Source organism: Manis pentadactyla, chromosome 5 (assembly GCF_030020395.1).
Source record: "Manis pentadactyla isolate mManPen7 chromosome 5, mManPen7.hap1, whole genome shotgun sequence".
Lineage (NCBI taxonomy): Eukaryota > Metazoa > Chordata > Mammalia > Pholidota > Manidae > Manis > Manis pentadactyla.
The window spans coordinates 40,835,229-40,850,334 of NC_080023.1; the positions used below are offsets into that span (position 1 = coordinate 40,835,229).

Here is a 15,106-nt window from a genome sequence, read left to right on the forward strand (position 1 = left end):
AATATTTTCAGTTCCTCTATAACTATTAAATCTCTTCCCTGAACTACCCAAAATGGTATTCCTAAAATTCATTTTTGCATCACTAGTACCAGTGATGAGTCATGTAGAGCTGTGCCTAGCTTAACTGGTACCATTCTCTTGATTTAGAGCTTACATATGGACTATCCTTTCCCCTTACTACCACCTTCATAACCAAAGTCATCAATGTTTTCACTTAGGAACTGAAGAATAACAATTTTCAGTTAAACACCATCAGTCCTTTCATTAGAAGTGTTTCAATTTCAGGTAGAACAGTGGAAAATAAGCCACTTACCCCTTAGACTTTGTGCTAGATCGAGGCCTATACTCATAAGATTCATCTTCAGTTCCATTCTGGCGTCTGTACCAGTCAAACAAGGTGCGAAGTAAGGAAGGGAGACAGTGCTCTGCTACTGAGCTCATAGAGCTTATCAACTGAAAATACAAGATATTACCAGAAGATAAAATGCATCATCAAAGTATCATGCTCCCAACACTACTAGCAAAAATTTAGAAATGATTAACTTCTAAAATAAACATACTAACTCAAATGCAATAAATGTGTTTTAAAGTAAAAAAAGTGAGGGGAGTAGGGGTTTAATCCAGTAATAAAGTAAAGTGGACTAAATTTCACTGCTATTAAACTTTACCCAAATCCATTCAGTTTAGCTCAGCAGCTTCCCACCTTTTTCCTGCCTCCAGATGATACTCACAAGTGTAAACATAACCATGAGTAACATCCCTGATTACACCTGTAGGAGACCCACAGCACCAAGGAAACCACTACTTCCCTCCCCACTCCCTCAGTTCCTCTGTGCATAAGGGAACAAAAGGTTCTAAAATGTTGCCTAGAATAGATGAAGGAGACTACCTTATGTTGAAACTGTGGGGAAAACTCCAATGTACTTTGTACTGCTATGACACAGAACAGAGAATTATAATTACACTATTCATTTGTGATACCCACAAATAAACATATTGGAAATGTGTTGTAAACAATCTTTAAAGCTTAGGATATATAATGGCACGGCATAGGGATAATTGTACTGGGATGAACAACTGCAATCCAACTGAGGCATCCCTGAAACTGCCCGAGTTCTAGGTCAGTACCATCTGCTTCATGAGTGAAGTCAACTTTCCTGTAGTGGTGTTAGGAGGTACCCAGCTACCAGCAGTAATACCTAAGGTCAGTCTTCATCTTGAGGATCTCAAGAAAAAATAATAATCTCTCTTTCTAAGAACTTCTGTATTTGATTTAACCCACTGCTCATAAAACTAATATTTTAAAATAAGAATAAAGCCAAACATGCTTCATGCTTTCCCTTAAACTAAAAAACTGGGTTGCATTAATACTCAAAGCCCCATTCAGTTCCATGACTATAGGAAGTGCCAGGTAATGAAGGTAAGTTGATACTGCTAGGAATTAAACATTTGATTTCCTAATATTTTATATTCTTCATATAACTTCAAAATGTATTTTATCCAGGAAAGTAGAAAAGACTGAAATAGTTTATATGACTGTGGGGCCTGTTTTTCTCTTTTTCATTATCTTGGCCTTCCTTTAATCATGCTTTTATTTATCAATTACCATAACTTAACAGGTAAATAGTTTCCAAAGTAGGAAATTAAAGGAAAAACAAGATCCTGATTATATTTAAGTATTTTTTAAAGTTTATATTTTATTAACAATGAACAGTACTACTCAAAGGAAAATGCTGTAGTACCTAAAGGAATAAACACCCTCACTACTATATGTATTAAGCAGTTACACTATATATATAAATTTTCTGTGAAAAAAAATCATACTATGAGGCATGATCATGTATAGTTTTATTAATCATTTACATAAGAAAAATGAAAATTTTCCTTAAAGTGTTAATAGGATTTCAAATTCTCATTACACATTCATTCATTCATTACTGATGCAGATACAAAATGTGAGTAATATAACTTTAAAAGGATAAGTTAGTAATGGATAACTAACAGTAATTGGTAATACCTTTTTTAGTAGCACCAAATTTGAAAAATAGTAAGGTGATCTTAGTATTACTTTAACAGAGGATAGGTCTTCCCATTTATGGTTTCCTCCTAGATTGGTGGCTGTTAAGTGCGCATCAGAATCACCTGGGGAGCTACTATAAACTATGGGTACCAGAGCACTGTTCCTGGTGATTTATATTCAGCAGAAGTAGACTATACAGAAACACAGTATTTTTTTATGCCTCTAGTAAATAATTCTAACTAGTCATCTTTACCTAAACAAATAGACTTATATGAATATTAACTTCTGTTTTCTCAATACATAATTTTGAGAAAAGTAGCTCAGGAATACTAGCTGGCAATAGACAGCTAATCTGGGTCATTGGTTTGTGCAAAGAATCAACACATCATAATTCTTGAGCAAACATTAATTATGATAAAAGTATACTTGATCAAACACTTAACAAGAGGAAAGCATGACCTTAACCCCAACAGGAAAAAATAAAATGTTAAAAGGTAAACTTTTATTATGTTAAAACTGTAGGAAATTAGTACACAAGGTAAGATTCAGGGATGTAATTGGAAACATTCTGGAAAAAATCTCAAAGGGCACAAAATTTCAAAAAAAAAATTCAAGAAATTTCAAAGATTAAAAATGAAAAGTAAAATATCTTAAATGCTAAATTAACAGAAACCAATGAAGTCCACTTTATGAAGTTCACAGTTTATAGCTCATTTTGTTTTATTAAGAAACAAATTAGCAACTCCTGACTGACTCCAGTGTGTAAAGATATATAAGATCACTAACAAAAATAAATGAACTTTTTAATATTGGATATATTTGGACCAGACTGTTAGGGCAATCATTTCCTTTAAGGAAAAAATAATCCCCCAAACTGGCATACCTGGTCAAACTGAAGATCTTCACCCCTCTGAAGAGATCTAGACAACGGTTTCTCCTACAATTAAAAAAAAAAAAGTATAAATACAGAATATTAGAAGTCTTATATATGATAAACACTTTCGATTTGTGAGTTGTTTTTCTTTTTGTTTTCGTTTGTAATCTGACTGTTTAAAGATAGGTAGGTCTCCCCCTTGCCCAGGATCACACAACTAGGATTAAAGCCCCAGCAGGGTGGGTCCAGAGCCAGGGCTTCCTCCATGACACCCTCCACGGAGAGTGGGTGTAGGTCCTACGACTGGAGTGGGGTGCGGGGGAGAAGGCTGAGGTGGGGAGAGAGCAGGAGCCCACAGGAGGGAAAGAGAAGAGGCATCAGGATGGCTCCTAGGTGCCCAGTTTGTGTGTGGACGGATGGATGGAGGTGCCATTCTCTCAAAACAGGAGCACAATAGGAAGACAAAGTTTAGGTGGAAGGGCATATTTTGTTCATGTTGAGTTTGAAGTCCCTGTGAGCCATAAAAGAGAGATGTTGGCTAATAGGAGATTAAAGAACACAGAAGAACAGAACTAGCCTGGAGATAGAAATTTGGAAGTGATCACTGTCTAGAGAGTAATTAAGTTCAAGAAACAAAGTCAGTTATCTAGGGAGACATCAGTAAGGAAAGGGCCTAGATCTGAATTTTGAGTAACTCTAACAGTTAATGTTAAAATAAATTAAATGTGATACCCTCCTAAAAACAGAAACCTTTTTAAAAATTATTCAATAAACTGATTACAATGTTCATATGGAGAAATAAACAGGAATAATAAATTTCACACAACTGGGAACTCACATAATTAGACATATTACTATATCAGTAGAGAAAACATGGAAATAAGATACAAATACACATGGGAAAATAGTAAGGGTAGAAATTCAATATTGGGGCAAAGATGGAAAATTTAATATATGATATTGGGACAACTAGCTTGCCTTCAGGAAAACTTAAGTGGGATCATTACCTCAATGAATCCTAAATGTTTTAAAGATTTAAATATATAAAGTCAAATCATCAAAATCATAGAGGAAAAAGAAGTCCTAGAAGATGGTAGGTTTTTTTAACAAACTCAGATCTTTCCAAAATAGAATACAAAAATGCAGAAGCAAAACAAAGATAATAAATCAGCCACATGTAAATAAAATAAAAAAGTATATGCATGGTTAAAAAAAAGTGAAGAACGAAGGTCAAATGATAAAATAGGAAAAATATTTGCAATAAATACTATAGACAAAGGTCTAACTTTCTTAACACATAAAGAGTTTCCACAGATCTTTTTTTAAAATTAATTTTTCCAGCTTTATTGAGATATAATTGACAAAAGTTTATATATTTACATTATATGCTAAGTTTCATTGTATGTATACTTTGTGAAATGATTACTACAGGCATATTAACATCAATCACATAGTTATCTTTTTTCTACAGATCTTTTTTGGGAAAATACAATAACTCAATAGAAAAAAGAGAAGTGCAATAGCAGATAGCACAAAAGATAGCACAATGTGTGGAAGAAGTTACCTACTAAAGAGGACTCTCAAATAATGCAAATGAGAAAGTAAACAGATAATAATCTCCTTAGAACAGTATTTGGTAATGCTTGCCAATATTTTTTTATGTATACATCCTTTGACCCAGCAAAAATTCCACTCCTAAGTATTTATCTTACAGATATAGTCATGTATCTGCAAAATGATGTTTGAAAATAATTTTCACTACAGTCTCATTTGGAAGAGCAAAGATTAGAAATAAAAGCCTACCTATATTAGGATGCATTTAGAGAATACCATGAAGACTTTTAAAAGAATGTCACAGCTACATACATATTAACACAGAAGACTCCCCTAGGCATAATTAGTACATACTATACACACATACACTCACATTAGCTGCTAAATATACAGAATACCTCTTTTTAAAAAAAGAAGAAAGTTTGTAAGTAGAGAGAGAAAATTGGATAGTTAGGAAAAGGGGTGAGGGTTGGGGGCTGGGGGTGGAAAGTTGTGTATAGATTTGTGCACTATTTGAACTTTCATGATGTCACAGGAGCCCACTTTATAAAGAAAGAGTATGTTGACGGTGAAATACAATACTTTCATGAAGTGAACTTTCAGTATGGTTGCTTCCTATTAATTAAAATGATAATAGGAAAAGATTCTGTTTAGTGTTGCATCTTGCTTCAGGACACAACAGTACTGGAATTTTTTTTCCATCTGTCCTGTTAATTTATCTACTGAAAAAAAAACAACAACATATTGAGTTCCTACTACAAGCAAGCAGTATGTGAACCAAAGAGGGTTTGGAGTGACTAACTGTGGAAAGCTTAGATCCTTTACACTTCAACCACTGGGTCCAGAGGGCATGCTGGATACTAAGTCTCTCAACCGTCTCTCATCTGCATGTGTACTCACTCTTGCTTGTATGAAGAAATGCCTGAGAAAGCGCCAGTCTACATCACTGTCAAGTTAGCACAGGAAGGTTGTCATTGGTATATAAAGGTACCTACACCCACTCAAAAGCAAAAGAGTGAAAGATGGGTTATGATACTATGCTGCACTAGGTTGAGAGAAATGGGAAGTAAAGAAAATCCTAGACGGATAAAAGTTTTGATGGGCATTGGACAGTGTGATGATTTTATGTGTCAACTTGACTAAGCTACAGGATGCCCAGATATTTGGTCAAACATTATTCTGTGAGGGTATTTCTGGGATGAGATTAGCATTTAAATTAGTAGAACTAAATAAAGCAGACTTTTCTATCTAAATGGAAGGGGCCCATTTAATCAGCTGAAGGCCTGAAAAGAACAAAAAGGCTGATCCACTCTGGAATAAGAAGGAACTCCTCCACGCTGCCGGCACTCAGCTGGGGCTTCAGCCTAGACCTGCCTTTTTTCCTATCTCAAAGTGAAACATTAGCTCTTTTTGGTTCTCAAGCTGGCTGGCTTTCAGACTGGAATTTCCACCATCAGCTCTCCTGGGTCCCCAGCTTGCCCACTGAAGATCCTGGGACTTCTTAGCCTCCATGTTCATGTGAGTCAATTCCTTATACTAAATCTCTTTGTCTATACACACATACACGTTATTGGTTCTGTTTCTCTAGAGACTCCCAGCTACAATAGACATCATTTCAGATTTAACTTCCTCTCTGATTTAAGAAAGATATGTCCCAGGGAAAAAAATGTGTCCACATTTACAAAAGGTATATAGAAGGACATTCACTGTAAACAGTAAAAAATGAGAAGCAACATCAATGCACAATGGGGAGTTTGGGTACAAAAATCACAGTGTATCCAAATAGTAGACTATTACATAGCTGGTAAAATCACAGGTAGAACTAAATTATAGATTGGGAAAATGTTCTCAATGTATTAATTAAGTTAGAGAAGAATAGATATAATTCTCATAAAAAGATGAAATACAGGGTAGAGGGGGAGGAGGATAAAGGGGCACAATAATTTGCAATCACAATGTAAGTTGGTCATGGGGACAATAGTACAGCATGGAAAATACAGTTAATGATTCTGTAACATCTTATGTCGATAGACAGTGACCACACTAGAGGGGGTGAGGAATTAATAATATGGATAACTGTTAAACCACTGTGTTGTATATTTGAAATGCACATAAAATTGTATAACAATGATACTTTAATTAAAAAAGAGAGAGATAAGATATAGTGGTATATACATATAAGTAAATTTAAAACACTAGAAATATACACACCACACACTAACAAGAAGAAGGATTATAGGTTGTTTTGTGGTTGTTCCATTATTAGCTAATTTTATTTTCTGAATTTTCCACAAAGAATGCAGATTATTTCATCTCATTCTTAAACTGGAGGCCTGCTGTTAAGTTACTGAATTAGGGAACTAAGACAATATAAGTACAAAAAATACAGTTATACAGGTGTTTTAAAATGTGAGAATAACAATATAAACAAAATTCATGAGGCATGGAGAAGTGAGGTGATTACATTTCATTATTTTCAAATATAGTTGTTTTCAAACAACAATAAATGTATGGTTGCATGTATATGTTTGTACTTTAAAGATCTCTTAAGAACTATTCTCTGGGAGATTCAAGATGGCAGCATGAGAGGTAAGATGGAAAATTCCACCCAAAACCACATATAGTGTGAAAATACAGTTAATATATCTATCCCTAAAACAGCAACAGGAAAGAAGGCTGCACCAGATTGCATACAGACCTCAGGAACAGAGCAGACCTCAGGAAACAGGGTAACATATGAAAGCCTTGATCTGGTGGGAAGCAAGCCCTTCCCCCACCTCAGCTCAGGGACGGGAGGAAGAGAAACGGAGCAGGGAGCGGGTGGAAGCCTAAGACTGCTAAACACCAAGCCTTGGAGGTCTGCTTTGGAGCACAAACCTACATTGTGTGGTGCTCTAGAGGTTGGTGGGATTGGGGAGCTGGGACAGGTGAAGTGCTTGAGAGACTGAGATTCCAGCCATGTGTGGAGGATGGGGATTCACATCCAGCCACTTTGGGACAAAGGAAAGGCAGGCGGTCTGAGAGGCTTCCTAGCAGAGAGAGGGCTGCTGAAGGGGCAGGTTTGCATGGAGCTTGCTGTACAGGAGAAGGGATAAGGGGACATGGTTGTCTGGATGCACTCTGCCCAGCAGGTTGGGAACTTTGAGGAGCTTCAGACACTCCATCTCCTGGCAGCCTACTCAGTTCCGAGGCCCCCCACTGTGACACGCAGCCTGCCGAGCCTTCCTCCTGGCCTTCCGGCACCTGATTGTAAACCGGCAGTCACTGCGCTGGCATCAGGCCAGTCAGAGGGAGGCCACGCCTACAACAGCTAGACACTCCAAGCACAGAGGCTTACACCTGTGTGCTCGGCCCACTGGCTCTGATACTGGAGACAGACACTGCAGCCAGGAATCAGGAAAACAACTCTTTCCTCCCCCGCACCAGCACCGCTCCCCTACGACCCCCAACCTCACGCTAGGGGCTGAGCAGCTCCAGACTGGAGCTTCTGGGCACTACAGGGCACCACATAGAATTATGAAATATCAAAGGAACCTGGTTCAGACCAAAATCTCACAAACCCCAGAAAAAGTGCCAAATGAAACTGAACTCACCAATCTTCCTGAAAGAGAGTTCAAAATAAAAATCATAAACATGCTCACGGAGGTACAGAAAAATATTCAAGAACTGAGGGACGAATTCAAGATGGAGATTCAATTATTAAGAAATTCCATATCTGAAATGAAACATACAATGGTGGGATTTAAAAGCAGTTTAGATGTAGTAGAAGAGACAGTAAATGGAAGAGAAATTAGAGAAGAGGAATACAAAGAAACTGGGACACAGAGTGAAAAAAGGATCTCTAAGAATGAAAGAATATTGACAGAACTGTGTGACCAATCCAAATGGAACAATATCCACATTATAGGGTTACAAGAAGAAGAAGAGAGAGAAAAAGGGACAGAAAGTGTCACTGAGGAGGTAACTGCTGAAAACTTCCCCAACTTGGGGAAGGAGATAGTCTCTTAAACCATGGAGGTGCACAGATCTCCCAACACAAGGGACCCAAGGAATACAACATTAAGACATATAATAATTAAAATGACAAAGATCAAGGATAAGGACAGACTTTTAAAAGCAGCTAGAGAGAGAAAAAAGACTACATACAAAGGAAAACCCATCAGGCTATCATCAGATTTCTCAACAGAAACCTTACAGGCCAGAAGGGAGTAGCATGATATATATATAATGCAATGAAGCAGAAGGGCCTTGAATCAAGAATACTCTACCTGGAAAGGTTATCATTTAAATGTGAAGGAGGGATTAAACAATTTTCAGATAAGCAAAAGCTGACAGAATTTACCTCCCACAAACCACCTCTACAGTGCATTTTTAGGGACTGCTATAGATGGAGGCATTCCTAAGGCTAAATAGATGTGACCAGGGGAAATAAAACCACAGCAAAGTAGAACAATTAATTACTAAGCAGATGCAAAATCAAATCAACTACCCCAAAAGTCAATCAAGGGATAGACAAAGAGTACAGAATATGACACCTAACATATAAAGAATGGAGGAGGAAAAAAAAGATCCTTTAGGTTGTGTTTGTAATAGCATACGAAGGAGTTAAATTAGACTTAGACAGTAAGGGAATTACCCTTGAACCTTTGGTAACCATGAATCTAAAGCCTGCAATGGCAATAAGTACATACCTATCTATAATCACCTTAAATGCAAATGGACTGTATGCACCAATCAAAAGACATAGAGTCACTGAATGGATAAAAAAACAAGACCTGTCTATATGCTGCCTACAAGAGACTCACTTCAAACCAAAGACATACACAGACTGAAAGTAGAGGGATGGAAAAAAGATATTACATGCAACTAACAGGGAGAAAAAAGCAGGAGTTGCAGTACTTGTATCAGACAAATTAGACTTCAAAACAAAGAAAGTCACAAGAGACAAGGAAGGACATTACATAAATGATAAAGGAGTCAGTCAAAGAAGAGGATATAGCTATTATAAATATCTATGCACCCAATACAGGATCACCTACATATGTGAAACAAATACCAACAGAATTAAAGGGGGAAAGAGAATGCAATGCATTCATTTTAGGAGACTACAACACACCACTCACTCCAAAGGATAGATCAACCAGACAGAAAATAAGTAAAGAGACAGAGGCACTGAACAATGTATTAGAACAGATGGACCTAACGGACATCTACAGAACACTTCATCCAAAACCAACAGGATACACATTCTTCTCAAGTGCACATGGAACATTTTCAAGAATAGATCATACACTAGGCCACAATAAGGACCTCAGTAAATTCAAAAAGATTGAAATTGTACCAACCAGCTTCTCAGATCACAAAGGTATGAAACTGGAAATAAATTACACAAAGAAAACGAAAAAGCCCACAAACACATGGAGGCTTAATAACATGCTCTAAATAATCAATGGATCAATGACCAAATAAATACACAGATCAAGCAATATATGGAGACAAATGACAATAATAATTCAACACTGCAAAAATCTGTGGGATGCAGTGAAGGCCGTGCTAAGAGGGAAGTATATTGCAATATAAATCTACAGTTTGGTAATTATCTTGCAGAGCAGGTCTTGTATCTCTAAAACCAAACTACACACCATTTACATGCAACATGATGATGATTCTGCACAATATATATGCCCAGTTTACTAGTTCTAAAATTTAAGCAAAACAGTAAGTCCCAAAACAAGTCCCAAAGAATACTGTTTCTAAAAGATTCTAAAAGTCTGAAAAATACTGAGCTAAAATGGCCTTTACTATCTTAATGTGTAGTACCCTGTATATCAAAGACAGGGACTTGGGGGAGACAATAAGCGGTTTTTTCCCAACTTACTTATTTAATCCCCATTTTTACTCTAAAAGTCTTCAGTAATATTTTCAAGAATGTTGAACTAAGTGGCTTATTACTCAACAGCATGTTTATACAATAAAGTAATGGCCAAGCAGAATGAAAGAAAGCAATAACCTTTTTGGAAACACTTACATTGTTGTTTTATAACTTAACACTTAAATATGTGTTAACATTTATATATAATATCTACAAACATAATATTTATATTAACATTTATATATATTATCATGCTATATATGGAGCACTTACTATTTTTTATTTTCTCCACAAACTCACATCTCCTCAAAGATTTCTGAAGATTTGACATCTCACAAAAACTTTCCCTAAACCTGGAAATGGGGTGGACTATTTTTTTCCAGAGTGAGAACTCAGAAATGACTTTGAACACAAAAGGATATTCAGATATTCACATTACTATAAGTTCAAGAACATGAAAAAAGTGTACTGCACTTAATATAAATTACTAATCAAGGGCTTTGTATAAACCTCTCTGTTTGAATATAGCACAGTTGAAGATGCCCTAATCATGGTCTTTTGATAGGAAATTTTGAAAAGATAAACCATTAAAAAATATGCCTATAGTGTATTCAACCCATTATCACAACTAAAAAAGAATACAAATTATTATCTATATTCACGTATACATGAACACAAAGAGTTTGGTACAAGAATGTTTACTACAGCCACTTATTTTTCCAAATGCAGCCCAAACTGAGGTAATCCCAAACTACTTATCAATATAGAATAACTAAAAAAAAATTTATGGACCCTTCTTTTATTGAAATAATATTCAACTATTAGAAATAATGAGGCAAATTTATGTGGGCTAACAGAACAATTTCCAATTTACATGTTAAAATAAAAACATCTAGGTATGTATATATATACAAAAATCTCCCATTTTTGTTCTTATGAACAGGTGGCAGGTACTCCAGAGATGGTAAGTAATATACATGAAAAATGACAGACCAAAAACTGTGGACAGTGATGATCTTGATCCAGAATGGAAGGTTAGTCATTACTTTTATTATATAACCTTTGGAACTATTTCCACTTTTTGTAATGTCATTACTTCATAATAATATAAAAAATTAATCATAGTTCTAAAGCTCACAATCCTTTCTATCTTAATTGGATTCTTAAGTACATATGTATAGTATACCAAAGCAACATGTAGCTGCCAGGGACAGCAAGAGAGCTTATCGAAAAGACTTTGATGGCGTAACAATAATACTGAAATATTTCAATGATTTGCAGTTAAGTAACATAGACTGAACACACACATAGCCTCCATTGTCCCTAAACCATCAGGACAAGAATAAAAGGAATTTTTTAAGGCTTAAAATGAAAAGGGTAGAGAGAATGAGAGAGGTAAACAGATAAAGAGCATAACTAATGTATCTCACCAAACAACACCAAGTCCTAAATAGGCCAGGGGAAAAGTCAGACACCTTTTCATTCATGCACCCGTTCACTCATTCATCTGACTTATTTACTGAGTGTACAGTATGCCAGGCACAGATTTAGGCTCCAGACATTTAGTCATGAATGAGATGGAAAACAATCCCCATCCTCATGGAACTAAGGTCTAATGAGAGAGCAAAGAAAATATATATTACCTTAGACTTTAGGATAGGAGGCTGGAATGGGGCTTGAGAGAATGACCACTAAGATGACATTTGAATCGTAATCAGGGAAAGTGAGTGAGTTTATCATTCAGAGGGAAGGCAAGATAATCCAGCCAATACATTAGAACTCCCAAAAGGCTCATAAATTGGAGAACTTGTTCCTCTGAAAGTGTGGGTGAAGATGAAGTTCAAGATATGAGCACTGGTTGAACGATTATTTTAAAAAGATTAAGACCCTCCCTTTCATTCCCTTCACCCACTCTGCTTAGCAGGTTGACAGTCCCTCCACCTTACCCACAGAAGAACTGTCCTTGTAAGGAAAGGGCAAGAAAGAAACGCTGACTAAGGGATATCACAGTTGAAGATGAGGTATAATGAAGACAGAGAGCTTAAGAAGAAAATGTAAATACCAAATATCAAAAACCAGTTATTTTCTGGTAGCAGAAATTCCCAGAATGGTAGCAGCTAAGCCCAAACCCCCTCATTCAGGGTACTAGAGGAGCCTTCTCTGAGGACTCTGAAGAACCCCAGAAAAGATCTGACATTGATGTCTCAGATGATCTCAGAGTGAAGACCACAGGCTTCCAATCAGCTGCTCAGTGCCTCGACCATAAAACATAAAATGTTACAATAAACGGTTAAGGAGAAGGCAATACTTTTAGAGGAAATAAGAGATAGCATAGAGAAATGAAGGTATGTGCTTTTTTTAAAATATTCTCAAAAAAATGGTAGAAATTGCAGTGTTGTGAAAATGTCAGGCCTCAACCAAGCATATAAAATCTAAATCAGTAGGTGACTGGTTAAAACCTTCTTTCCTACCTTCTTTTCTAGTTCCTGGCAATGTAAAAGATTAATAGAGAAGCTTGGGTATGCCTGGATCAATACCCGGGATTGATCCACTTCCTTTTGGGAAGAAAGAAACCTAAGGTATTGGATTGTATACTTTGCAAGCTACAATTTCAATCAGTGATTGCCCTTCCTTCTTGAATCTTCCTTCTAAAATAAAAATGAAATTGTGGCTAAAAATCAAGCTCAGCTAATCTTCATATCTTTTGGCCTCCTTAACCTCTTTTTTTTATGGATTCTTATAATAGAATGAAAAGGAAAATTTTCTCATTTTAGTGGTGAATTAAATTCTTTCAGCAAAAGCCATTCACACTGGTGCTTCTAAGTTTCCATGTGACCTACTGTCTGACTGACCATGAGACGTATTAGCCTCCTTATATGTAACAATACATGGATGCTATTGTCTTTAAAGTGACCCTGCAAAAGTCTCATACCAGGACTCAAGATGAGTCTTCTTGGATGGTTTTTACTACTGAAAAGGGTGCAGAATACATTTCAAAAGAAATAAAATCACAATAAACACATTTGAAGCTATGATCTACACATTACAACAATAGAATATTAAATGTATTTTCATTATCTAATCTTGATGAGTGGTAGACAAAAACAATCTACTCAGACTTGGCCATAAATGAAACAAAGCTGGCAGAGATCTGATTCAGATAAGAATTTATGCTGGTATATAGGAATGCAGGGGGTAAAATCTGTAAAATATGATGGGGATGTTCCCAGCCATGTCCTTGGAAATTCTCCTTGTGTGTCAGGAAGAGTAAGCAGGAACTCCTATTCACAGTGTGCTGGGGTAGAAACACATAAAGATGGTTGCTGATTTATGATGATTTAACTTACAATTTTCAACTTTAAGATAGTGGGAAAGCAATTATGCTTTCAGTAGAAACTGTACTGTGAATTTTGAATGTTGGTCTTTTTCCAGGCTGGAGATTATGCGGTATGATCCTTGCTTCAGCAGCAGTGAGCTGCACCTCCCAGTCAGCCCCGCGATCACAAGGTTAACAACTGATAAACTTAGAACCATTCTATATCCACACTGCCATCCTGTTTTTGACTTTTGTACAATATTCAATAAATTACATGAGATATTCAATACTTTATTGTAAAACAGGTGGTAGATGATTTTGCCCAACTGTAGACTAAATGTGAATGTTCTGAGCATGTTTAAGGTAGGCTAAGCTAAGCTATCATGTTTGGTATGTTAGGTGAATAAAATTCATTTTTGACTTAGGTATTTTCAACTTAGGGTTTATCAGGATGTAAATCCACCATAAGTTGAGGAAGATCTATATTATCTGATGGAATCCTCACTACTGTTCACTATAATTTTTTGATCTCAGATTATACAACAGATGTCTCTGAAGTTAGTTACTAAATGAAAAAATTAAGTATATCAGCATCAGACTATTCTGAAAGAACTATTAAAAACTCTGGCTAGAACAATGACCTTATGTTTTGTTAGAACACAAAGGGCATATACTGCAGCTATGCTTTAAAGGCTAAAGTTAATTGAAAATACAAATCTCTACCAAGCACCTTCTATTTTATTCTAGAGCAATAAAAAGTGAGCAAGATTTTTAAAGCAGAAAGGTCATAATATTTGTATTTTGAATGAAGAACATCTGGTGAGAACAAGGAAAATGTAAAGGCAATGGGTCACTTTTTAACCAGTAAGAAAGCTACTGCATTGGCCTGAAATATGACAGAACCTGACCCTGAGCTGAACATTAACAACAGCATTGCAAGAAAAAGGAAGGAGAAAGACACCAAGTCACTGTTTTATAGATTCAGTTGAATTAGGTAATTTCACCCACATTTTCTTTTAATGCTTTTTACTCAAGACCTTTATATTTTAAGATTAAAAGTACTGTAAGAATATATAATAATTGAGAAGTAACAGGGCCAGACCACATGGTGCTGTTTATAAAACATTTTACAAAATCTGTAAAGTGCTTTTAAAAGGTCCTGTGCAAGTTGAAATTACTGAAGCTAGGCGGTGGGTCCTGAGGGTTCATTATAATATTACCTCTACTTTTATCAATATTTGAAAATTTTCATAAACATTTTTTTTCTTTTTTCAGGTTTGAGACATAACTGACAAAATTAAATTTAAAGTGTACAATGTGATGATTTGACATATGCATACATTGTAAAAGGATTCCTACCATCTAGTTAATTAATACACCCATCATCACACATATTTATCTTTTTATCTGAGGGGGTGAGAACCCTTACATTCTACTCTCTTAACAAATTTCAATTATACAATACAGTAT

The 15,106-nt window shown here is 35.9% G+C and overlaps 1 protein-coding gene across 8 annotated transcripts in view; it reads right to left on the reverse strand.

Moving 5' to 3' along the window:
* Window positions 1-15,106, reverse strand: part of FRYL (FRY like transcription coactivator) — a 295,403-nt gene that overhangs the window by 135,314 nt on the left and 144,983 nt on the right. For all 8 annotated transcript variants that reach the window (XM_057502200.1, XM_057502204.1, XM_036892566.2 and 5 more), the window contains 2 exons: window positions 2,904-2,957; window positions 314-453 (listed from right to left, as the gene is read on the reverse strand). In XM_057502200.1, coding sequence (XP_057358183.1) covers window positions 314-453; window positions 2,904-2,957 — 194 coding nt within the window. The remainder of the gene's footprint in view (window positions 1-313; window positions 454-2,903; window positions 2,958-15,106) is intronic.